Consider the following 25,750-nt stretch of genomic DNA (forward strand, 5'->3'; position numbering starts at 1 on the left):
AATTTCAGAGTTAATTTTTGTAGGGAATCCCGGTGTGTTTAAATGCCTAACTTTTGCTGGGACTTTAATATGCCTAGCTTTAGTCTATGCGTCCAGCTGAGGGGAGAGTCAAAAGGGACTGAAGAAGCTCCTGATCACGGTCTGGACAGAGCGAATTGAGACTCCCTGGTCCAACTCTTCATGACTACTGCGCTTACCTGCTCTGGCTTTATAGCGGGCCAGCTTATCATCTGGTCTCCTGATGTCGGATACTAAACGTATTTGCAACGTGCAACAAAATTTGGACAAAGCCATAAAATAACGCATCTCCGAGCGTAATTTTTTGTTGGATATCTTATAGTGCTGTGTATGAGAGCATGGAATGGAAAAGGTTTGTAATAGTAATGCTAGGTGGAAAAAAAAAAAAAGGCCACTGTGTACATTACTTGGTGTTATAACATTTTGTTATAACAAAAAATAATGTTCATTATTTTCATGTGCGCCTTACTCTAAATAAAATACCAGTTTCTTCTTTGAAATTCATTTTTTTTTGCATTATATTTCTCTCAAAAATGATTATGTGGTCCAAAAAATAATACTTTTGGTCAATGAAAATCAAAGGCAAGATAATATCTCTATTTCCCATTATTGTCTAATAATTTTGATATATGTCATGTGACAACCATGATAATGGTAATTATTTTGCATTAAAAGTTTCAAATGCTATCTCTCACTTTATTTCGGACGGTATAGGATTTGACATGGGGTGGTTCAATTCCGAAAAGTATCAACCCTAGTCCAACGCCGTGTATATATATATTTAAATTCTTGGTTCAATGAGCAATGAGTAATAGTTCTTTCCAATTTTTTTTTGAAAAATTTTATTTTTTAAGAGAAATTATAGAATTATAACTGTTGCAAGGGTCAATAATATTTTTGGTGTGGTTCCTTTCTTGCACGCCAGCTCCTGGCCGGGTCATTCTAAGGTTGGGTTTGGGTGATCTGTAGCTGATCCGATCTTAACCTGATTTATAGCAGACCTATACCGTTTTCAAGTTAGCCTACAGACTTGCTGGTGATCTGGCTCTTTTGTATCATCCGGATGAATGGTATAGCGAGGAAGTACTAAATACTATAGAAATTATATTTGAGAGCACATCTAAAACAAAAGATGGCAATAAAGGCTATATGAGTTGGATTCTGTGTTTCAATGGACACAAAGGGAAATCGCAGATTTAAAATTACTTTTGATGTAGGGATTTTGTTGAAATGGTCAAACCAAATCTTACCTGTTAAATAGTGATGCTAATAAACTAGGATATGTTTGGCTGGAGGGAGTTGGACTCTCGAATGAGAGCTGTTTAGTTGGAAGGAGTCCCATTTTCATTTCGATTTTACGAAAAAATAGAAATTGCCCTAATCTCCCCCCTCTCTTCTAGTATTCAAATTCGATTTTGATTCTTATTACAAACTAAATGCATTAGAGGATACGACCATTTCTCTTTCTACCCTGATTTCGATTCTAGTTTTGATCCAACTGCACTCTAAATTTGGTTTGTTTATTAAACAAGTAATACTAGCTCACTTGTCTAGTCCATTCAATAAACAAATTAGATTTGTTCATGCTTGAGATGATAGGATTAACTTGTTTCCACAATATGCTTAAAATGTTCTTATAATTAATTTAATAATAATTCAATCAATATATTGACCAATGTTAATCTCCTAATTTTGTGCCCAATTAATCTATTCTTCTATATAATGTGTTATAAATGGAACAACCCTTTTAAACTCAAGCTCGATCTTTTTAGTAAATGGATTATCTCATTAACTTGTTTATCATCTCTAATCATGCCCAATCTAAATCCGCTATCTTTTAAGTTCGGTCAGGTTAATGGGTGAAGTAGGGACTGCCATCCTTATTCTCCTGTGAGTGCACATCTGGTGTAGGTTGATGAAGATGGAATATGGCTAATTAATTATGATGGACAAGTGTTTCACCATATTTATGGTCATGATCTTCAGGTCTTTTTGAAGGCACATCGTTAACACTTTGAGCCATGCCTATAAATGGCTCATGATCTAAAATAATGACGCATTAAATCGTTCTATAATTGTTTTAAATTTATAAAAAATATAAAAAATATCAATTATCGTAGAAGGGATGAGCTTATATCACGAGATAAATTTTTTCCGTATTTGGTTTGGAAAATAAATTAGATGACATAGGGGGGATAGAATGCACTTAATACATATTGAACTTTACAATAATCTGAATTTTACCACAAAAATAAAATTACCGTTCCATTCTTTTTTAAGAGTGTATAGGAAAAGTAAAAGAGTAAAATGGTAATTGGGATAAACTACGGGATGGAATAAGCTTATTCCACCCTACGATAGTCCACTCTTGATATAGAACTGGTTTATAACACAAGTGAGAGGGAATAACCTCGTGGGCATTATAAAGGGAATACTCCTATTCCATCAGTCAAGATGTTTGGTACGACCAGTGAGGGAATAGGGATATCTCCCGATTTTATTCCCCATCCAACCATCCAAGAGAAACGGTTCGGATCAACCGCGTATCGGGCGAATAGAATGCCAAATCCAACACCAAGAACCGGCGGCACAACGGACAGCACCCTTCTATAAATACCCCCCGATAGAAGGGCCAAAGGGGGCGAGGCGAGGGTGGGCCGCTCAAACCCTAGAACTGTAGCCGCCGCAGAGGGCCGTGGAGGGGGAGGAGCTCTCGCCATGGTAACATCGTTCTCTTTCCCCAAACACGGAACCCTAACCTTTTCTCTCTCTCTTCTCTGTCTCTTCTTATCCCTTGCTTTCTTCCTTCTTCGTTCGTCGCAGGGTATCGATCTCATCGCCGGCGGCAGGAGCAAGAAGGCTAGGCGCACTGCGCCAAAGTCCGACGATGTCTACCTCAAGCTCCTCGTCAAGGTGAGCTCAGCTCTGAACGTGTCCGTTTGCAGTGGATCTGGTCTTTACGCCATCTTTTAGATTGCATTTGATGGAATTATTGAGCCGATGGATACGTTTGTTTGCTCTCTTTGATCAGTTGTATAGGTTTCTGGTGCGAAGGACGGGGAGCAAGTTCAATGCGGTGATCCTTAAACGGCTCTTTATGAGCAAGATCAACAGGCCCCCCATCTCCCTCAAAAGGCTCGTCACCTTTATGCAAGGAAAGGTTGGTCTCCACTGATTTCCCGTATTTATAGTTTTTGTTATTTGATAAAACAAAAGTTTTGATTTTTAGATGGGTGGATTTTTACTGGTAGTGTTATTACTTTGAATCAGGACGATAAGATTGCAGTGATTGTTGGTACGGTGACAGATGATAAGAGGGTTTACGAGGTCCCGGCCATGAAGGTGACTGCTTTAAGGTTTACGGAGACGGCTAGGGCAAGGATCCTCAAGGCTGGAGGAGAATGTTTGACCTTTGATCAGCTTGCCCTCCAATCTCCTCTTGGGCAGAACACGGTATATACTATATTGCACGCTTCCTGTACATGCGCTTTTCCTTTTGATTTAATTGGAGAAAGGAAGAAAAATGGTTGCTTTGTTTGTTATTCGGCTTGTAAGATGGGTTTAATTGTTCTACTAGCCTGAACCTATATACTGTTTGAGTGAGGTATAAGAACGATACAATTGTATCTACAAAGCACTAGAGAAACATGCAAACGATTGAAAATTTTGGCTATATTTAGATGTGGATATTTGCAATTTCAAGGTGATAATCTGCAATTCTATTACTAGCTTCTGGGTTATGAGGATTTTTGCTTATTCTGGACTTGGTTTGGCCGTGTGGTCTTCTCCAAATTTTTCAATATCTTCTTTTGAGCCTATATGCACACACATCTACCACCTCAAAAAATGTATTCTTTTTAATTCTTTGGCTTTCTGCAATCACATTATTGCCATGTTCCAAGATCGAGTCTTAATGGTGGTTGCTGTCTTTTTATGTGACTTACCTTTCAACACTAGCTAGATTGTTGAAGCAGTGAAGATATTGCTCTTTAAAACCCAGCTCATTATGAGGTCTTCCATCCATTGGAAGGTCAAGGAACAGAGTTCATATTGATATCTGAGATTAACACAAAGTCGAGAAATTTTATTCGTTTTTCTTTACTTGATGTTTATTTTGGTTTGATTCCCTATGATGTTTGTCTAAGCCATGCTAATGCTGATGTGCATTGATGAACTCATTAAATGTTATACTGAGGGAATCACTCCTTTATTTTCAGTTGCGTGATTTGGATTGCCATTTAAAGAAAATTTTGCTGTTCTTATTAATAATATTTTGGAATAAATGCATGATCCACAATGCTGAAGAAAAGCACAGTCGAAGTCGTCATGTGTCTTTTTGATCAGTCTAGACTAGTTGAGTCAAGACTGCTTATATTGGTTTGATGTTTGATTGCTACGAATGCATTATACATTTTTAGACTAAACTGATCAATTGGATGGCTCTTAGATTCTCAGCAGTACGGTTGACTTACATCCCTTGGTCTATGATGAATATTGAATATCTGTCCTTAAAATGAGGAGAATGGACATTCAAATATCTTTGGATTCCATAATCAGGATTTCTGTTTCTTAGATGCCCAACCTCACTTGATAGTATATGTTTCAGCTTAATCTGCCGTCTTTACATGAAATGTTGCCGACTGTTGATCTTGCTAATTTTATTCCTTAATGTCTTTCAAATGTTTCCCCCCAAGCCTTACTCCTGAAGCTTATGATACTTCAGGCTATAATAATTGAAGCAATGATGATATTGTTTTAATCCCAGCTCATTATGAGAACTTCCATCTAATGGAATGTCAAGGAATGGATACCAAAACATTATCTGAGCTAAATGCCTCATTCCTTCTAGCATTTATTTTTTGTTGTATTTTTCTGTTTATTTGCATCTGCTAGAGATAATTTTATTTAAATTAACTTAGCTCTTGTGGGTTTTGGATGACTCTTCCCATATTCTGATCTAAAAGAACTGTATGCTTTTTTAGCGTGGCTGGTCTTTCGATTTATTCTTTCTTCAAAGTGACTCTCGAGTTTTATTAATTTATTGTTTTGGATGACTTTCAAGTTTTTGTAGTATTTCTTTCTGATTCTTTTTCTATCTTGTGAAATCTGATTCTTGATTATTCCTTCGCCTTCAAGCTTAAAATTTTGGACGAAACTGATGTTTGGTTTAGCTGATCTTGGAGAGATCAATATATGATAGTATATATAATCAATAAAAAATATCAATAATTCTATATTTGTCACTTCATTTTCTATAACAAACACTATAATTTCTGGTATAACTAAGTATAACATAGGCACGAGGCAGCATTTCTTTTATCAAAATATGTTGGGAGGGGCTTTGCTTTTCAGGTTTTTACTTGATGCTTGAATGTACTGTTGCTGCAGTCATGCTTCATACCGAATATATTTGATCTCTTAAGACTTGCTTTAGTTCTCGTTAAATGGCTACCAAATATGATGGTCGTAGATGACCGTCGACTATTAGTGCTGCAGTAAGGAAGATTGCTGGACGGCAGCATTTTGTCAAGACTTGCATGTTTCTAACAGTTGCATGAAATTACAGGTTCTCCTCAGGGGTCCAAAGAATGCTAGGGAAGCTGTGAAGCACTTCGGTAAAGCTCCAGGAGTTCCACACAGCCATACTAAGCCTTATGTCCGTTCCAAGGGAAGAAAATTTGAGAAGGCCAGAGGAAGAAGGAACAGCAGAGGATTTAGGGTTTAGGTCAGATTGTCTTGTTTTTATTCCAAAGGATGAAGTAATGGTAATGTTTTTACCAGGGAGGATTATTATCATGAAAATTTTTGTTGTGTTTCAATTTTGGGTACAATTTTAATTAGTCTGGCAGGTATTTTCATTTCCCCCTCTGAATGCATATCACTATCAGAAACGTTAAGAACCTTTTAAGTTTGGATTGTGGTGCACGTTTTGCTTCCTAACATCTGTGACATGGTGTCTTTTCCCTTTTTTGGTCCTACAGTCTCCTTTGTGTTGACATGCATAGTCGTATAAACTAGCGTACACGTTTTTGGCTGGCACATCCATTGCTGAAAGAGAGGTAATTATATTTCTTGCCTGCAAAGGATGCATAATTGTTCAGTGTACTCGTTTTTAGTTTAAATGTCAGGCCACTGAGATTGTTTGTGGTCTGTGAGGTGATTTGGTTCTTAAGATATGCTGTGATGTATTTTTTTTCCTTAAGTTATGCTATGATGATTTTAATTACTCTTGAGTAAATGCAAAATTGGGCGACTGGATGAGGTTTGGAGTAACAACACTTGTAACTACCACTGGGGCTGAATGTTTTTAGGAATTTTTGACATATTAGTCTCTTTTCTAATACAGTGCCACAAGAACCTCCTTTTGTTCTTTAAATAGACGAGTCATCTGATTTTAAGTAAGTGGGAGGGACAATGTTGGGCTGTTTAACTTATGATTGGTATCTATTTAATGGTGATTGTATTTTTTACTTTTACTATGATATTAAAAAAATGTTAATACTATAGGGGAGGATAGTAGATAGTATTTGCTTATTTATTATAATAATTAATACAGCACATATTCCTTTCTAAGAAAGAAGAGAAAGAGGGAGTCTCTCTTATAATGGCTCTCTCGTGGATCTCGCTTTACCAAAATGAAAAAAAAAAAGAGAATTCAGTTAGAGATTTCTTGGAGTCCTGTTTGCCCAGTTCCAAAAGATCTTATTATATGGATTAGACAAAAGATTTGAATCATAGCCATTGTTAGATAATCAACTAATCAGTCATTTTACAGATGTTAGAATCTAATATTCTAATAACATAGAACGCTTATTTTTGAGAAATTCACACAAATGGCTGTGGAAATTATTGTATGATCTCAAGTGCCGAGGCAAGAGTTTAAGATGTTAACAGCTGAATGAAGCTAATCACACCTTGTTGCTAACTTAAATTGTCATATTTTAAAGTGATCACTGAGCATTTGTTTGGCTTGCATCGCCACCTACCCGTTGGGTAAGAGGCGGAGAGTTTTAGCAGATTGGGATTTCGGGTTTGGAGTGTTTAAGATTTGTGTCAGGCATGCTCTAATGGATGATGTCCTGAGAGAGGATCAATCATTCTTTCGCTCGAAAAATAGAACCGGAACCCTCCTAGTTTTAATGTGACATCCACAAGTGAAAAGTTTTTTTTTTTTTTTTTTTGGTTGAGGGTGGAGGTGGATGTTTTCTAGATTTTCTGATGATGCCTGCATAGCATAAGTGCTCTGGAGGATAAAAGAAAGTTGAGGCATCACCTTTGGAAAAAAAAAATCAGGGACTAAATTGTATCCAAGTGGAGCCCGAAAACAACCCCATTCGCCCACCAGGTAAAAAAAATCCCATTTCAACCTCATTTCTTTCCTTTCCTTGAGATACTTATATGTGCTCATGCATTTTACTCATTTAAATTTCACTCAACATACTTGGCTTTGGTTTCATGACCTATCACCAAGCAAGCAACTATAAAGCCCCCATTTTTCCCTTCGAAGGACAAACTGAAACCGTATTCAATTCCCAAGTGCACCTGAAATTATCATGCCCCAATTGCTTGGGTGTCAAGCCCTCGCTCTTCAAAAGCTATACCACTTTCTTTTTACTCTCGTAGTCTTTCCCTGGTTTACACTGCTCGTATCAGTTTTGTCCCGTGAGATTGGAGTCCTCGGACTTCTTGATCTCCCGGTCTCTCTATCATCTTCTCTCATATCTTATCCCAACTAATCGACATGTCGTCAGATCCATTAATCAGGCCCAAACTGACCCATAGATGGCTCTAATTTTAACTTGAAAACTACAATTCGACCAGGAGCTATAGCTGAAAATTCTACTTCCAAGCTCAGCACAGATGGAATTTCCCATGTTTAATTGAGTACCACATCAAAACAAAATGCAAGTGATAATTACAGAACCAATCAGAACATATATCTTTCAATTGTAATTGTGTCATTTATATCGGTTATACTTAATTCAGGTTCGACAAAATTGATTTGAATAAAATGGAGGGCAACAAGAGTGATCTTCGAATATCAGAACTCATATATGCAGTCAGAGATCTCATCTAGTTTTTCCTGGTTAACGAATGAAATGGCCCACTCCTTCCTTTAATGTAGTCTCTTTCGAAGAAATCCTGAAGAAATGCATCATCTCTTTTGAAACCACCCTAGCAATGTAGTCTTGGATATGGTATGGTAATGCTATTTGGACCCCAGTCCAAGGTGCTGTGAGCTCCCAGATAGGGCACATCAGTTATGAAGTCATCAATGGATCTGAATTCCCAAAATAAATGAATACAGAGGAATAACAAGTAGAATTTTATGTAGCAAAAAGCGTGAGTGTAAAATAAATTTAATCTATTCAACTACTTCAACCATTTCCAAACACCTCATATCATTTCTAAGGCATACGATTATCTTACGGATGATTCTCGCCCAATGCCTCTTAAAATGGGTTTCGTAGATACAAATGCGTCTTTTTTTTCTTCTATTGGGCCAATGGAAATTCTCACTGCCCCTACCGTACCGCATGTCCCGGGTTGAGCCCTGAACTTTGACTGCAGACTAGAAGGTGATCATTTAGCTTTGTTATCGCCTGTTGATTTCCCAATGGAGCAACAAATCCTACATGGAGATGATCAAGGTGATCCCTTAGAGGACCCAGGCGCCTCTGGTTGGACCATTCATATTGGGCTGCTTGTCCCATGACATATATCACTTTTCTTGCAAGTCATGGCATTTTTAGCAAATCACTGTTGCGAGATCACCTGGCTAAAATACATTCTTTACTACTCTTCATGGTGTTTCAAATACCCAACCCATGAGATTACATTGTGACAGCCAAGCCGCTCTTCATGTAGCTGCAAACCGAGTTTTGGATGAATGGACCAACATATTTAGACTGCTATTTGGTTTGTGAAAAGATTCAATCGGGTCAACTTGTTACACATCTCCACCCTCTAGCTTGAGACATGCTAGCTTGAGACTACCATCATGCCATGGAATGTTGTGAGTAGAAACTTCACATGCTAGTCCTTGCTATTCAATGTACTACTATGAAATGGGATGGCTGCCATTATTGTATAGGATGGCGTGAGAAGAAATTTGCCCTTGTTTATTTTACAAATATCTTGATATTTTTCCATCTTTATATAACAACCACATTTGTGCTTTCCTCCAATTTTGCGTAAAAGCCGTAGCCCTGCATCTTTTGTTTTCACTCAATTTCATCAATCTTGAGAGTATGATCATTCTGTACGATTATAAGTATACACATCGATGAAAAGTTCACTAGCATTGAACATGAAAAGTTCGCATGCTCAATGCTAGTTATCTTCTTACATTCTGTATGCCTTACCAAAATAAGATTAAATCTAATTCATGTAAGTAAAGAAAAAATAGTGATCATATGATTAAGAAGATACTAATTAATGACAAAGGTCACACGACTAAATTATGCATGCATCGCAGAGCCTGCTGGCTAAGCAATTCAGAATTTCTGAATGAACTCATAGATGTGATCAGTGATCTCCTGTGGCTTCTCCTGGTTAATGAAGTGCCCTGCGCCTTCTATGACAACTACATCCTCTAAGAAAGGTACATCTCTTTCGAAGCCGCCCTTGTGTATATAGTCTTTAACCCCTGGAATGTTGTATATCAGATCCTGATTCCCCACAATAAACTTAACAGGAACTTTAATCTGCATCCCAGTCCATGGTGCTGTGAGCTCCCAATTTCTGCACATGTACCGTTGAGTTATCTAAGATGCACTTAAGACAGTATAATAAAAATGAAAGATTTGAAGTCAAATCCATAAATCCGAGCACAACAAAGGAGCATTGTTGCGAAAAATCTCCTTGTCTCGAATGATACACAAAACTGATCTAATAAAATTGGAGAGTCATTAACAAGGCAGAACAATGGATTACTACTTGTTGTGTAGACCAAATCAGAGCGATTCATGTGAGTTAAGAAAATCATCTGGCTAGAATGATATACAACATTCACTGAATCAATTAGAAACCGAGTACTTTGCTGCTTACTGAATGGAAGAATCTTTAAGTGATTTGAAGTATCTTGATTTTCTCTAGTTCTATCTATTTTCATATATCTAGACCTTTTTTTTTTAAGAAAAAAGAGAGACATAGCAAAGAATCTTCTTGGATCATGTCCAACTTTTTCTTAAAAGAATAGACAAGAACTTTAAGATGTGAGTCAATGCTTGAACATTAAAAGAACAGATTTCTCTTAAGACCTGCAGAAGGCCTGGAGAGAAAGGAAAAAGGAAAGAAAAGATTTTAATTAGATGTCAAGGAATACATCTTTTTTTCTCAGGGTGACTAATGGTAGAAAAAGGCATGGATCAAGTGATTAAGTGCAAGGTTACCCTATAAGATATGAAGAAGGAAAAATACCTTAGCAGCTAACCATAAAATGCACCCTAGTGATTGAAGACTACCAATCCTAAGACCATGCAGCATAATGATCATGCAACTCATACTTAAGATAAACCACGCCTTTAATTAAATCAGCCTTTATGAATGCATACAAGTCCAAAGCTCGGTAGTAGTTCAATCCTCCGGTGAAGCCTGACTTATCAAATTTGCTAGCAAAATAGTCGACGTCCTCTTCTGACAACCAAGAAGGCAGGGTAATTTCCTTATCAGGGGAAGCTGCAAACCCATTCTCCTTGGGCACAATAACAGGGGCTGGATCATGATAAGTCAAGAACTTCTTGATCACCAAAGCAGTAGGAATGCGAGCAAATTCAGCTTCGGTTCGACCGGGTTCCTGCAAATAGTTAGATAAATTTTGCTGCTTAGAAATTTATGGAGGAATAAGAACAATAAAGTCGTCATATTACATCCCTGGAGGAGTTTCTAATAAGCATAGATAATTTACCACACAGAAGAAAATAAAGGATTTGCTATAAAGTCTTATCAAATTTCAAAAGCTTGTGATATTATGCTCTAGCAAATGGGAGAAGCCTCACAACTAGTTTGGAGTACCGAGTTAGAAGATTCTATGAAAAGAAAATAATGCTCTGTAAGAAACAAGAGCCCCTTCAGCTTTCAGAGTAGCTACTAACGATTCGCTTTTTTACAAATCAAAATCAAAATCAAAATCATTTCATGTTTCGAAACACTTAGTTCGTAAGGCACAATATCAATCAGCACTGATTATGTTGATGACATAGGAAGCAAAGTCCTACCAGGACCAATCCTACTATGACTTCATTAGAACCCTCCAAATAGGATCAGGAGCTCTCTATGAGAAATCAAGGCACCTCTTTAATCCAACCTCATATATCATCATAAATCTTGATCACTCCTACAACATGCACAGGAAAATGCCTAGTGGTCAATGGTCAAAGAAATGAAAAGAAACACTCAATATCTTTTTTTTTTTTAACAAGTTTCATTAATGATATTTTATGTAGCATTCTGGATGGGACAGTTTGACTTTTGAGAAATAAATACATGCAGGTATACTCTCAGCTTAAGAATATATCATCACATGTATTTCCACTCTTTTAATACAATTCTAATGATATATTCTGGCAGAATTCTAATGATAAATGGTACATCAGCAAGTGTAGGTTGTAGCATGGTCTCGAAACCAAATAAATAAGCATGTAGAGGACCAAGAAAAAAAAAAAGGCAAAATATTTGATTAATGCTGTGGTAACTTGGAAATATAGCTCTGAAACCTGATGTATTAATTACTTTTTTCAATTGGCATTATGAAACGTACCATATGATGAAATTAAACGAAGGTGCAAGTCAGCCAAGTGATTCTTTTGAGTGAGATTTCCGAGCTAGTGTATCATTGCTCAAAATATTTACTTGGGACCGTTCATCCAAGTTCCAACTCTCTTTTTTCACAGTGGCTCCACTCCAGTTCAACGAAACAATTGATGAATTATATTACAACAAGATTGTTAAATAGCAAAGGCTTCTTATTGGATTTCTTCCTCGTACTACAGCAACCACTAGGATGTGAATTGCTAAGATGTGATCGGCTAAAGTTGGGACCACCTCACCAAGAATGCACTTCAAAGTACTCATAGAAAGTCCAATATATTATGAATCCAAGATCCAAACTTACAACAGAAAGTTGGACAACATTAATTGATTCAGATCCACCTACCCAGCACCCAACAACCAAAGACCCTCAGAACTAGACAATCCCCCCACTCCAACTTCATCCTTTGCAATAGAATTTTTTTCACACTTGACCAAGGTTTTCAATAAATAATGTAATTTCAACTGTCATCAACTAGCCCTCAAAATAAAAAATGACAGTAAAATAGAGACTTCATTTGATTACTCCTCTGTTCGAAAAAGAACTACTAGAGCTTTAAAATACATCAAACATTATTTTTATCATATGAACATTAATAACACCAAATGAAAAAAAATAAATCATCATCTTTCCGGTTATATATTACTGGTTACAGAATGGGATAATAACTAGACGATATATAGGACTTGCCAACCCAACCACTTCTCTCTCCGTCCGAGCTATTCAAAGGCATTAAAACGTTTAAACAAGACTGATTGTAGTTAAGGAGAAGGTTAAGACATGAAGACGAGAGACCTGGAAAGTACAAATATAGTAGTCGTCACCGTAGAGAGCCCTGAAGGTCTCCACCGGCTTCCGGTCCGGGCTCCTCGGCCGGAAGGCCACGCTCAGGTTCACCAGCGCCCGCACCTTGTCGGGCCGAAACAGGCACAGGCTCCAGGCCACCAGCGCCCCCCAGTCATGACCCACCACGAACACCTTCATGTTAAATTTTCTTAAGCATTAAAGCTTAGGAAGGAAGACTTCATATGGAAGGAAAGTTAGCTGCAGGAGTCACCTTCTCCTGGCCAAGTGTGTGAATGAGGGCGACGAGGTCGCCGACGACGTGGAACATGGTGTAGGAGGAGACGTCGGGAGGGGCGTCGGTGTCGCCGAAGCCCCGGAGGTCGGGGGCGATGGCGCGGTAGCCGCGGGCGGCGAGAGCGAGGATTTGGTGGCGCCACGAGTACCAGAGTTCCGGGAAGCCATGGAGGAGGAGGACTACGGGGCCCTCCCCCTTCTCGGCTATGTGCATGTTGATGCCATTCACTTCCACCAACCTGTGACTGATCTCTGCCATCAGCTCTCCCTCCATCTTCTTTCCTTTTTCTCGAGTTCCTGGACGATTTTTGCTCTATATCTGTTCTCGAGTCGCTGCATCATTATATATATAGAGGGAATGGAGTTGAGAGAGGAGGAGTGGCATCGGGAAGGGACGAGTATTAACGGCCGGAGTAACTTTGGAGTCAGCGGGGTAGGTGGGAGAGCCGGGCTGCTTCGCCTCTGTCGCCTCTCTCTCTCTCTCTCTCTCTCTCTCTCTCTCTCTCTCTCTCCCTCCCTCCTTTAACGTCTCCCTCTTGGGAGCTTGGAGTGTTCGCTCACGGTTTTTTTTCTGCCTCGCTCGGTCGGTGGCTATTACCATCAACTGTTCTGTTTCCAATTAATGAACAACAGTGTACGCTCGGTAATGGTTGGGATCTAGGTATCTAAGTTTTGTTGAAATTTTTGCTGGATGATAAGTGTACTTTATCTTCGGTTGTTGCATCTCTCTCTCTCTCTCTCTCTCTCTCTCTCTCTCTCGATAGATGCATTTAGTTAAAAGGTCGGTATTTACGTTGATGTTCTTCGATAAATTGGCGACAATAACATGTCTCCACTGAAAAAAGTTTGGAAAATCCGAGTTCTGATTTACAAGTTGGAAAGCCAGATAGTTCTGCTTTTTGATAAAGATTGTCTTTGTTATTCGACTTAAGGAATGCGGCAATAACTTTGATTTATATATGGGCATTTTACAAAAGTGGTCGTTATAGTTTTCACTTTTTGCAGGATCAGTGTCGGTTTTTTTTTCCCCCCTGTATGTGCAGTAATACTCGATACAGATATCAGTTGAGTGTGAAAATGTCAAAAGTGTATACAAGTCAACCGAAAATGTGCATCTCACTATTGTGCAACAGCTAAATCAAAAATAAATCCAGAATTAAGAGCAAGAAAATATACATCTAATTAAAGAGAAATGTGATGGTGGGGCATTAAAACCTACAAGAATGTGCATCATGATGACATAAGATAAACATAAAGTTAATCAGAAATGTGTCAATCAAACCATGGATGGACCGCTCGTAGCCTGTGAATCACATCAAGGATTCCAGTGACAAATAAGTGTGCAACTAAGCAAGGATCTGGATCCTCTGGGGAGAAGAAGAGAGGAAGAAGATAGGATAGCTTTTTGAATGAATGCATCGCATGGGACAAAATGAACAGCAAACCATAATCCATTTTTTGATAGTTTTTTCTTTGGTTTTGTTAGATTTTCAAAATCCAAACCGTGTACTTCAGGCAACTAAAATTCCTACAAACCGCCACCTACCTTTTTCTCTTTTTGGGTAATCAGAGACAAAGAAACAACGGTCGTTTCCACAAATATAAAAAAACCTACATCCATCAGAAAAAAAGTGAAAAGAAAAAAAATTTGGTTTGAAAAGAAATATTAACAAGTGTTGTCTTAGTCTGCCCTTATAGAGCCTAAGCTAAGACATAAGAGTGGTAGGACGGCTAGGCTCCTTAATCTAAATAAAAATAAAAAAAAAGAAAAAAAAAACTACGGAAAGTTGTTTTTGACTATTATTCATTCTTGTCAATTTTTTGTAATAAAAAATCGTTACATTGCATCCAATTTTGGTTTAGGATTTCATGTAAACAAAAGTACAACCTTAAATATATTTATAATTTGTGTTATATAGCAATAACATTCCATGCAGGCACGCCCTTGTATCATGCAAATCACAAAAAAAAAAGTATGAGAATGACACAAATCATAAAGCTAATTTTGTTACGATACATTAGAAGTACGAAATTATAATACCTACACTACATGTACACATGCACGTAGGTCTTGAGCATTGTAACGTGCACGGTGCACGTAGCCAGGGACTTGACATATAGGATTTAGTTATCGTACCTCAAATGACAAATAATTATAATTTTTGATGCACCAACAATGATTGTTGCCTTATACTTCCGTATCACCACTGATTGGATCTAGTTAGGTGCAGTATTAACTCATCTAGACCCATGTAGTTCAAAATTAGGTCGGGTTAGAACCACTCTAGATTACAGGTTAACCGGATTCAGTCCAAAATGGATACTCCATCTAGATTTTTAGCAGCAACCAGACAAACGCTTTAAGTGGATTAGGTCAGCTGAACAAAGTCTATCTTGGGTGGATGTCCTCCTTTCTCAATGTCCATAGCGCATGGGTATCTTCTATTTAAGAAGGAACAAAGCAAATGCATTGATGGTAGGACTGGCCACCTTAAGCAAACAAGCTCGAAACGTCTCTATATCCAAGAAGTCTTAGGCAATGGGCAAGCAACATTTGCAAATCCAATTGGATATTTTCAGACACGATCATTGAAGTGGTTCTCTGGAAGCATATGCTTTCTCGGAAGTCGATCCTTCGGATATCAAATTCACGGTTTCAATAGTTCCGTTACTGCTACATTAAATGCTGAGGCCGGAACCTATAATGCTGCATTAAATGAAATCAACGTACAAAATAGTATATTTTTAATAAAATATTATCGGCATTCTTGAAGATTATAGTATTAAAATGAAAAATATTGCATGGATGCGAATTATGGATGAATCATAGCCATCTTACTAATTCTTTCTTAAATCTAGGCCGAACTAATTTAAATTTTTTTGGATGTTAGATGCCCTACGCATCCATCCGATCTACATCTAGGAGGGATGGTTGTTGCCGTATATTGCAACCTAAATCAATTCCAAGAAGATATGGTTTAAATTCTATTCATTTTTAGTCTCGATGGAAGAATGTTTAAAATTTGATATTCTTTTATCTAAATTCTGCTTGTAATATACGGTCTATTAATACCTAACCGAGCAGTAAGTTGATGGATGACTTTTATGAGCATTTTTCTTTATACTGTTCTAGCTATGCAAGACTTTTTCTGTCGTACTTAGGTGGGCATGGCTTTTTGTATTATTATATCATATGGAGCAGAAATGCCTTGAACTAGGGAAGCTTCAACCTATCTCTAAGAGTCCAGACTCCAGAGGTCCCGATCACTGGAGTCCCAACTCTTCCAAAGTCGCATTGCTACTCGATGCCTACGGTTCAAGCTCATGAAATAAATGTTCATCAATGCAGCAAGGGAAAGCACTCGAAAGTTAATGCATCTCACCAACAATACAATGCTCTTTTCTTCTCTTGTGAAGCTGTCAATACGTACTATGTTCATCGGATCCTAAAAATATAAGGGACAGCAAGGCTAAGCTAAGGCCTTTCTCGATCCGACTACAAGGACAAGGGTAAAAATAAAAGGCAGGAACCCCAAGCCGAAACGATGAAACTTGCAACTAATCTTTTCTGTATCCATTTATTCCTCCAAGACTCTTTTATTTCTTGTATATTCAAAGTTCAGAAGGAGAATTGAGGTCATGTATTTGGCCAGAGATAGCCAGAATTTAAGACTCCCATGTTTTTTTTTTAATGTCTTCACCTATATCGCCCCAACAATGATTTGGTTAGTTACACAATTTAACCAAACATGTCCATCATTGACTATTTTACTCTGGATTAAGTTCTAAGTTTCACCCTCAGGAACTCGGAAGAGCGCAAGCATGCGAGGCTCAACTTGTTAAGGGATATATTAAGTACTACCCATCAAACTTAAGTAGCTAAATAGTTCTTGAAGGTCGTTCATATAGAAAAGGTTGGTGTATGTAATCTTCTTCCGTATTATCACACTAATTTGGCTACAAGTATCCTACATCAACCTAGAACAAAAAAATAGCAAGACATGGATGGAGATTGAACATTAAACTAGTATTCCCATCTTCGAATCCTCGAATACATGAATTAGTTACTGAAAAATACATACTTAAATGTTAGTCAAAGGGCTGAGTCGCTGACTGACTTCGCACAATAATGTTTAATTGCCTAGCTAGTTAATTTGGAACTTACAATGGAAAGATAGAGAAGAGGGAGGAAAACACCTTGCCCACAGGGTTTCCAAGAAAATGTTCAGAACCACAGTGAACAACCAGAAAATGTTCCCATTGCCACGAATTTACGAAAAGTTCTAGTCTTTGCTACCAGGTTTATAACTAAATAGAAGATAAGTAGCATTAAATCCTTGCACAAAAAAGTAAAATAAAATCCAAGTACTCATGGAACATATGCTGCGAGCTATATTTAATGATCGGTTCCAACAATTCACACCACAGCTACATCTTCAACCAATCAGTTGCGATAAACAGGAGGAAATCCTCCAAGACCAAAACAAATGCACACAAGTTACATAGATATACAATCGCACAACAGCTTCCATTAAGCTGTTTGACATAATTGCTTTATTTATATGCAACATAGATGGCTGCACCAGAATTGAGCTTAACAAGAATTATAATTGCAAATCAGAATTTCTTGATGAAGTTGTAAATATGCACAGTAATTTCATGTGGTTTTTCCTCATTGATGAAGTGGCCTACTCCTTTCATTACAACTACTTCCTCAAGTAATGGAACATAACTCTTGAAACCAACCTTGTGTATGTAGTCCTGGATTCCAGGTGTATGGTAAGTCAGGTCTACATCTCCCACAATGAACTTTGCTGGTACCTTTATGTGCGCCCCAGTCCATGGTGCTGTAAGCTCCCAATTTCTGCATGGCGTTCATACCATCGTAATGTTTCAGTCACGTACTGATATGGAAGTATGAGGATGAATAAATAACAGATCTCACTAACTGAACAGGACGCATATCATAACCTATATTAAGAAAACTTCTAAAAAAAATAAAGATATATATTATCTGTTTTAAGACCAGTTAACTCTGAAGTTAAAATAACAGGATAGGCGTTACCAGCAGGCTGCTTCACTTGTTGATTAACCAATAAAAGTGGTGCACAAGATGCTAAATAAACAATTTTCCATGAACAAAAAAAAAATAATTCTGTGATTCCTTTTTTTTTATATATATAAAACCAAGTTGGTTCTGCAGTAATATAACATCTCCCACATCTACTAACTAATATTTTTATTTTGTGATCTAAAAACAAAATACTAGTCATCGATTGTCTACCTGTATTGCTTACACATTCTAAAAAGAGATTGGTGCTCTCTCTCTCTCTCTCTCTCTCTCTCTCACACACACACACACACACACAAACATGCACAATCTCTGCATGCAAAGACAAGGATAATGGAACATTTTAGGTCCACTTTAACCCTAACTAGATTCGCATTTGGACTTGGATCTCCGAATGGAAAAACTTAGGACAATTAACCATTTTAGGTCCACTTTAACCCTATCTAGCTTTGCACTTGGGCTTGGACTCAGACCAGAATGATTTACTTTCAGGCTTTATATTATGTTTGGATCAAATCTGAGTTTTATAAGCCAAAACCTAGTCAGATATTCTCACAAAGTACCACCAAGCACTTGCTTGGATGGTATTACCCCTTGTCCTCTGAATCAAAATGGACCCAAACCAGAATAATTTACTTTCTGTTTTTATATTTTGTTTGGGTCTAATCTGAGTTTTATAAGCTAAAACCTAGTCAGATATTCTCACCAAGTATCACCAAGTGCTTACTTGGATGGTATTGCCACTCAAAGCAAGAGGTCACAGGTTCAATTCAGAGTAAGGTCAGTCCTCACATCTACTCTCGGTTAGCAAAGCCTAGTTCCTTGCGCTTCGACCAGTCTGCCCAATGGCTTAAGCTCTGGTCTAAGGTGGGATGGGGTGGGTATAGTGCAGCAGATGGGGTTAGAACTCAAGAAGAAGATGAAGGCCGAAACCATAGGCCTGGTTCCATGAGCCAAGACCATATACATCCCAACTCATTAGACTCCGAACAAACATTCCAAACCAGCAAATTAAGACCATAATCAAATGCAGATCATATCAGAAATACTGCATTACTACTTTGTTAGAATTTAGAAAAAAAGGATTACGTCATTTTTTGCCTTATGCCCTGATTGTCACAATTAGGCCTTGCTATATGACTGAGCATCCAGATCTGAATTGCATTTTGCCAGCACGTTTGCATCAAATCGATCTATTCTCAATATGCCAGATATAAAAATTTTGAACATGGATTATCGTATAGTTGGAAATGACACTCCTCAATTTTATATAACTGTATGATAAAATTGATTTAGAGAAGATGATTGAAAATTTTGTTATTTTAGAATTTGATTAATATTGCAAATCAGAGGAAATCTGATCTGCCTCAAAGTCAGGATTATGAGTTTTATTGTTTTTTCACAATATTTCCATCATGATAGCAACAACAAACATGAGAATGTATTTACATAAGAACATTGGTAATGACACGAACTGTATGATAAAACTAATTTAGAGAATTTTGCTGAAAATTTTCTGATTCTAGAGTTTGATTAATATGGCAGATCAGAGAAAATCTGATATGCCTCAAAGTCAGGATTATAATTTTTTATTATTTATTATTTATTTCACAATATTTCCATCAGGAGAGAAATAACAAACATGAGAATGTATTTACATAAGAATATTTCTCAATTCTCAAACATAACAAATGCTGAAGGATATCAACAGGGGTACCTTACATCCATATGCAAATGTACATAAACCATTTTGATTCCACCGTTCTTTTTTGCATCAGTACAAACTAAAAAACGAACTAAATGAAATGCAGGCTCTATGATTGCTATGCACACCTCATAGTTGCATGCTGTTCTTAACTATACGTAGAATGTCTAATCCTCACCAAAATCCTGTAACACCATTTATTGGCTCCTGAATGTTTGAATATCGGAAAAAATTAGTCCAATCCCATTTCCTTTACTCTGCCAAGTCTTTTAGACCCAGTACCCCTTTACCAAGAACAATAGCTTCATCATTTGTTGAATATAACAGCATAATTCTAGTAGCTTAAAAAAAAAAAAGTTCTAGTTTTCCTCTTCTAACTGTTCCTTCATAGTGTTTTTTATACATCGACTTAAACACCCTCATTTTTACTATCATATTTGAGGCCCCATGTTGCCCAATCATCAAGTCATTACAAAGCATGCAGCCTAATAATTTTTAATAAACATAACAGAAATAAATGATTGGTATTAAACTACTTTAATTGGAAGGATGAACTTGGTTCATCTGAAGTTTAAAGAAACTTTTCCTGGAAAAAATATTGAAAATATCGTGCTTTATAGGTCACATAATTCAGTCACACTACTAGTTTGGGTAGACAAAAGGTTGCAGTAAACTTACAAGTCTAAACACCGATAATAGTTCAGTCCTCCTGTAAAACCAGTCTTCTCAAATTTGCTAGCATAATATTTGATGTCATCTTTCGAGAGCCAAGAAGGCAATGGGATTTCAGTGTCAGGGGAACCCCATCCTTCCTTGGGGATAAAAAGGGGATCTGGAGAGTGATATGTGTAAAACTTTTCGAGAACCAATGCTGTACCAAGACGCGCAAATTCTGCTTCTGCTGCTCCAGGTTCCTACCGCATTCAAAAATGTTAATTAAGAGACAGTTGGAAACTCTTTGGTACTTAGAGCCAATCAATGTCATCTGGTAAGAAGAAATTATTATGTCATTGGTTTCTGGATATATAATACAAGCCATTGACATTGTTCATGAATTAGTTAAGGGTTTCCAGAGAGAAAAAAGCCATTCAATATATTCCATGGATATTGTCATTTTTGAGAAGAATACAAATAATGTCAAATCTGACAATGTCATTTAAGAGCATGCTATTTAGAACAACATAAGAGCATTGCAATGGAGAAAAAAGGTCGCGAAAAATAAGACCAACAGATATCTCCCCAACAAGCTTCCGCTCCATGTACTATAGATAAAACTTCATGGCAGCAAATCATTGTACTAGGCCAAGATCAAAATATTGGCCTTTGAAACCTTTTTTTATGAGAACTTTCAAAATTGGTTCACTGTATATATCATGACAATCCAGTAGCATGCAAACTTATAAGAGGGTTTCCAGTGAATTGTAAAGATCGATCTCTTAAAATGCAATTGCCATTTTAAACATAAATGAATTGAGCAGCTAAAATATTAAAATTTTGAAATGTGATTAAAAAAAACCCTTATCTAAAAGACATCGCTATTATGAAAGGCAATGCACAAATTGGTTGCAAAAGTGAAGCCCATGACCAAAAGAGTGTTGAGAAAACCTTATCTCTGGACAAAGTAGCATTCCGTTGGACTCCCAGGGATCCTCGTGACGCATATGTTTGAAACAAAAGGTGCAAGGCATTCCTTAGGATAAAGACATAATTTCACACAAGTCTACAAGAATTTGAATCAAAGGCAATTCAATCTAGGTCTAACTCCGTATGTATTATGGGATGTAGATCCAAATCCAATTGAAATAATAGAATTTTGGGATTATTTGATTTCTGCTTAAGCATTTGACCCCAAGATTTCCAGATGACTTAGTCATCTCGGAGCAAGCTTGGTCAGAGGATTTTGGCATGATCAGTTGTTATTAAATAATGTGATGAAATCCATTCTTTCCTCTCCTATGGGGCAAAGGATTAAGTGCTTTGACTTTGTCCCTCGGGATCCACCACAAGTTGGGTTTGAGAGTCGTGTGATGGGTGACTGTCCAGCACGGTTCGGAGAGCACTTGTATGTAGTCTGCGCTGGTGAATGGAAGCCCCCGCCGCAAAAAAGAAGCAGCTCTTCCCATGGCTCCATTAAGATTAATATCTATATATTTATCTACATATTGGCACGCACTTGCTAAAAGTACTGCTAGAATAATGCAAGTATTATATCTATCTATCAAGTTTTATTTTTTGTTTTTTCGATAAATATCTATGTATCAATTTAAGCCTAGTAAAATCCAGATATCACAGGCCAAGTCTCTGGCTCTTCTTCCTCACAGGTGAATTAATGATGCAATGTTAAGAAAGTCCTTGATCTGGCTCAAACTTGACCTGATCTTGTTCCAACCAGTCATAAATATAGAAAAATGGCCAGCGTTTGGATCCCAAACCTAGAATTGATCCTCCAACTAGTACAAGTCTAGATCTCACAAAACTGTACATAACCCAAATAAGCCCGAGCTGCCAAGACGAGATAAAAAATATCAAATCTAACTCAGTGCCTACAATTACAAGTCATCCCAACTTGAACAAACACCACTCATTTGCTTCCCCAATTAAAGTTTGCATCTAATTTTTATAATGAATTCGACGTTTTGCTGAATCCGAAGAACCAGTGGATATGTGACGTGGCCACATGGTTCTCCAGTTCTTTAAATAATTCACTACCATTCAGCAAGGGAAATCCCTACCAAAGTAATTACAAACTTCATGTTGATCCGAGATAAGTGTCCAGAAGCAAAACATCGCTACATATACAAAGGCCACACAGAACCATAACGAAACCCATCCAATAAAATAATATAAGAAACAAGTCAACAACTAATAAAATTATTGCAGCACCTGGAATCGGCAAACGTAGTAGTCGTCTCCATAGAGGGACCTCAAATACTCCACCGACTTCCTGGCCGGTTTCCGAGGCGTGAACGCCACACTCAAATTCACCACAGCTCTCACCTTCTCCGGCCGAAACATACACAAACTCCACGCCACCATCGCGCCCCAGTCGTGCCCCACCACAAACACCTTCACGGCAGTTGCCTTAAACATTAGGATCCAAGAAGCAGTGCCTAAGAAGAATCCGTGACATACAGTAATCACCTGGTCTTGGCCGAGGGAATCGATGAGGGCGACGAGGTCGCCGACGAGGTGGAATATGGAGTAGGAGGAGACGCCAGGCGGGGCGTCGGTGTCGCCGAAGCCGCGGAGGTCGGGGGCGACGGCGCGGAAGCCACGGGCAGCGAGGCCATGGATCTGGTGGCGCCACGTGTACCAGAGCTCCGGAAAGCCGTGGACCAGGAGCACCACCGGCCCCTCCCCCTTCTCCGCCACGTGCATGTTAATCCCGTTCACCGCCACCGTCCGATGGGTGATCCCTTCCCCTCCGCCGCCGCCGCCGTCCATCTCTCCGCCGCTCGCCGGGTTCTGTGTTTCGGGCTCTGAGACGGCGCGGCAGCAGCACAAGTGAGAGCAGAGATTGCAGACAAAATCCACCATTTCATCTAAAGCCAAATAAAAAAATTAAAAAAAAAAAAGGAACAAACTCTTAATTTCCGCCCAATATTGTAGAGCAAAAGTGACGACATGGCCGGCAATACTATTTATCTTTTGATAGACATAAATAATTCAAAAAGGGCTTAGCAAAATCTCCTTCCAAGTAGATATTGTCCGTACCCAGAATAAGCATTGTATAGGTGATGCTCTTCCACGCAGTTCTTAGCTCTGCTCCCATGATAGCCACGTCGAATATGCATCATCCTCCAACTACGACAAGTTTGGAGTCGTGATCTCTGATCGCAAAGCCCATTCTTCTTCTACCTACACCGTCAAACATACTACCATCAAAGCTCATCTTAAAAAAGCTAGGGATCTTAAGAAAGCTAGGAGATAGGAGCTCATAGGAAACAATAGTCGCTTCAAGATCTATATATACAAATGGATGAATAATAAAATTGAAGTGATTTAAGGGCTGTGCAAAGTGATGATATCTCGAAAAAAATATCAATTATTCTCTCGTGCCAAAGATCTAGCCCGAACCTTGAAGGCACAAGTACGGATAACATTGAATCGAATTGGAGAAGATATTAAGGAGGGGACGCTGCACGCTGCTAGAGGGTTTGTTATAGGAATGGATAGCTAAGATAAAAGGCCGTGCTTTGTTCCCATCGGCATCGTTCTTGGCTTTCCGGATGAGCAAGGCAAGAATAGAATATTCGGGGGAGCTTGGAACCGAAGCTGGATAGCGTGATTTCTTTCATTGCGAATCTAATCGGTTCAGCCTAGTTTGTTGGAATATTAGACAGGGAGACAAGGCCGCCAAGGACCGTTTGCTGGAAAAAAATTTAGGACGTGGCAACAATGAACAAGTAGTTCCCAAATAACTAAATTCTTTTCCTGAAAAAAAAGATAAAACAGTCTCAAACAGCTCATCCAATGGGAAAGGTCTTGCAGTCACACGTCCGGCTTCAAATCATCATATCAAGAGGAAAAAGAATGAAAATCCTCTAATGTGTCCATCTTCCTTTCCCTTTACTACATCTCATATAATTATCTGCCTTTTTGACTTTCTCTCTTTTATCTAAAACTTTTAGTCCTGTTTTTGTTTTTAATAACGATTATACTCAATTACCTTACATACGGTTTTCGTATCAGTGGACACTTGAGAGCAAGTTATACACAAGTTGGTGAAAAATGGACGTAAAGATACAAATTTATGGATTGTATGTAACTGTGCCACCTTAACACGATTGCTACGACTAAAACTTTTTTCAAAGAAAAAGAAAGGAAAAGGAGTAAACCATAGGTATATGGGTGATCTTGCCCATAGACAGGATTTGAGATAAATAACCATTGGATTATACACAGTTTTACATCCTATACATAGCTGCTATAATTTTATACACACAAAAAAAATGTACAAGTTGTGAACCAAATTTATACATAATTTGGCAGAAGAGACGTGCTGGGATTACATTTCAAACTAGGAGATAAGTCCTTTCCGCTATGATTATATATGACAAATCCTAACCCAACTAGAGATTGAGAGGTAAATACAATTTGTTTGATTGAGAAACCAAGACTCTAGAAGTATTGGATTCTATCTCTTCTAATACAACTTTATCAATTCTTCTCCACCTCCTTTTTCCCTTTTTATGAGGTCTCAACTTTCCAACAGTTGTTCTCACAACTCATATACATTGCACATGTCGAGACCTAAAAATAAATAATTGTAGTTAAGAGTAATGCAAATATTCTAGAGCTTGGCCTATTTCATTAGATATGCCATTGATAATCATTCAACATTCAACATTTCTCTTGAGAAAAATATTTTGACTAGAGGATAAGCTTGATAGCTGCAGTTATCCATGATGAAAACCACATAGGCTATTGAGTAAGTCTAGCAATCTTCTAAATTGCAAAGTGCATAATGATGCGTACAAGCCAAGCCATGTCAGCTATCAATGAGGGCCCATGCATGAAAAAGTGCCAGCTTGTGCATGCCATGCACTTAGCATTGCTTCGAAGAAGGAATAAAAAAAAGAAGGATTAAATAAATTTTTATAGGGACCAATGATGATACAGATACCACTGGATAGCTCTCTCTCTCTCTCTCTCTCTCTCTCTCTCTCAGATACCACTGGATAGCTCTCTCTCTCTCTCTCTCTCTCTCTCTCTCTCTCTCTCTCTCTCTCTCTCTCTCTCTCTACTTTTTTTAGGAGCTCTACCAAAAACCTCTTGTATGCTTCATCCTTGCAAGGAAATAATTTCAATTGTATACAAATTGTATAGTATAATTCTGTATATGTTTATGCACTCAAGTGCCTATCACCCCTAAAATATTTTGACGCACAAATAAAAGAATCTACATATTTATCTCTTTTTTGATAAAAGAAGGAATAAAAGTTCTGTCTATTTCATTAAGGCTATAAACAGAGAAATGTAAAGATACTTATAGTATCCACAAAGAAACCACGAAAGCATCCCAACAATAATAAAGTCATCATCTCGTAGAACCCACCCTATG

General features: G+C 37.9%; 3 protein-coding genes and 3 non-coding genes across 10 annotated transcripts; 4 read left to right on the forward strand and 2 right to left on the reverse strand.

The window, feature by feature from the left end:
- Nucleotides 1-2,698: 2,698 nt before the first annotated feature.
- On the forward strand, nt 2,699-5,960 carry LOC103703629 (60S ribosomal protein L18-2-like). Its single transcript, XM_008786546.4, has 5 exons — nt 2,699-2,739; nt 2,842-2,931; nt 3,050-3,178; nt 3,289-3,471; nt 5,585-5,960. The coding sequence occupies exons 1-5, from the start codon at nt 2,737-2,739 to the stop codon at nt 5,741-5,743; spliced, it is 564 nt and encodes a 187-aa protein (XP_008784768.1). The 5' UTR covers nt 2,699-2,736; the 3' UTR covers nt 5,744-5,960.
- Nucleotides 3,982-4,087, forward strand: LOC120107311. Its single transcript, XR_005509169.1, has one exon. It is a non-coding gene; the product is annotated as a small nucleolar RNA snoR69Y (small nucleolar RNA).
- Nucleotides 4,141-4,219, forward strand: LOC120107312. Its single transcript, XR_005509170.1, has one exon. It is a non-coding gene; the product is annotated as a small nucleolar RNA snoR53Y (small nucleolar RNA).
- Nucleotides 4,750-4,851, forward strand: LOC120107310. The gene has a single exon (XR_005509168.1). It is a non-coding gene; the product is annotated as a small nucleolar RNA snoR69Y (small nucleolar RNA).
- A 3,295-nt stretch (nt 5,961-9,255) lies between the features above and the next one.
- LOC120107309 (epoxide hydrolase A-like) lies at nt 9,256-13,394 on the reverse strand. The gene is made up of 4 exons (XM_039120531.1): nt 12,888-13,394; nt 12,626-12,808; nt 10,575-10,816; nt 9,256-9,762 (listed from the first exon to the last, which is right to left on the reverse strand). Exons 1-4 carry the CDS (start codon nt 13,182-13,184, stop codon nt 9,516-9,518), a joined length of 969 nt encoding a protein of 322 aa, XP_038976459.1. The 5' UTR covers nt 13,185-13,394; the 3' UTR covers nt 9,256-9,515.
- Nucleotides 13,395-17,276: 3,882 nt separating this feature from the next.
- LOC120103647 (epoxide hydrolase A-like) lies at nt 17,277-23,933 on the reverse strand. Of its 5 annotated transcripts, none has more exons than XM_039120530.1 (6): nt 23,764-23,933; nt 23,401-23,544; nt 22,828-23,228; nt 22,570-22,752; nt 20,365-20,671; nt 17,277-17,774 (listed from the first exon to the last, which is right to left on the reverse strand). In XM_039120530.1, the coding sequence occupies exons 2-5, from the start codon at nt 23,456-23,458 to the stop codon at nt 20,387-20,389; spliced, it is 927 nt and encodes a 308-aa protein (XP_038976458.1). In that variant the 5' UTR covers nt 23,459-23,544; nt 23,764-23,933; the 3' UTR covers nt 17,277-17,774; nt 20,365-20,386. The 5 variants fall into 5 exon arrangements, with proteins under 5 accessions (XP_038976458.1, XP_038976454.1, XP_038976455.1 ...); XM_039120526.1 differs by having other exon boundaries at nt 20,365-20,600; nt 23,764-23,884; XM_039120527.1 differs by having other exon boundaries at nt 20,365-20,600; nt 23,468-23,544; nt 23,764-23,881.
- Nucleotides 23,934-25,750: the final 1,817 nt, after the last annotated feature.

This window comes from Phoenix dactylifera, unplaced genomic scaffold (assembly GCF_009389715.1).
Source record: "Phoenix dactylifera cultivar Barhee BC4 unplaced genomic scaffold, palm_55x_up_171113_PBpolish2nd_filt_p 000821F, whole genome shotgun sequence".
In the NCBI taxonomy this organism is placed as follows: domain Eukaryota; kingdom Viridiplantae; phylum Streptophyta; class Magnoliopsida; order Arecales; family Arecaceae; genus Phoenix; species Phoenix dactylifera.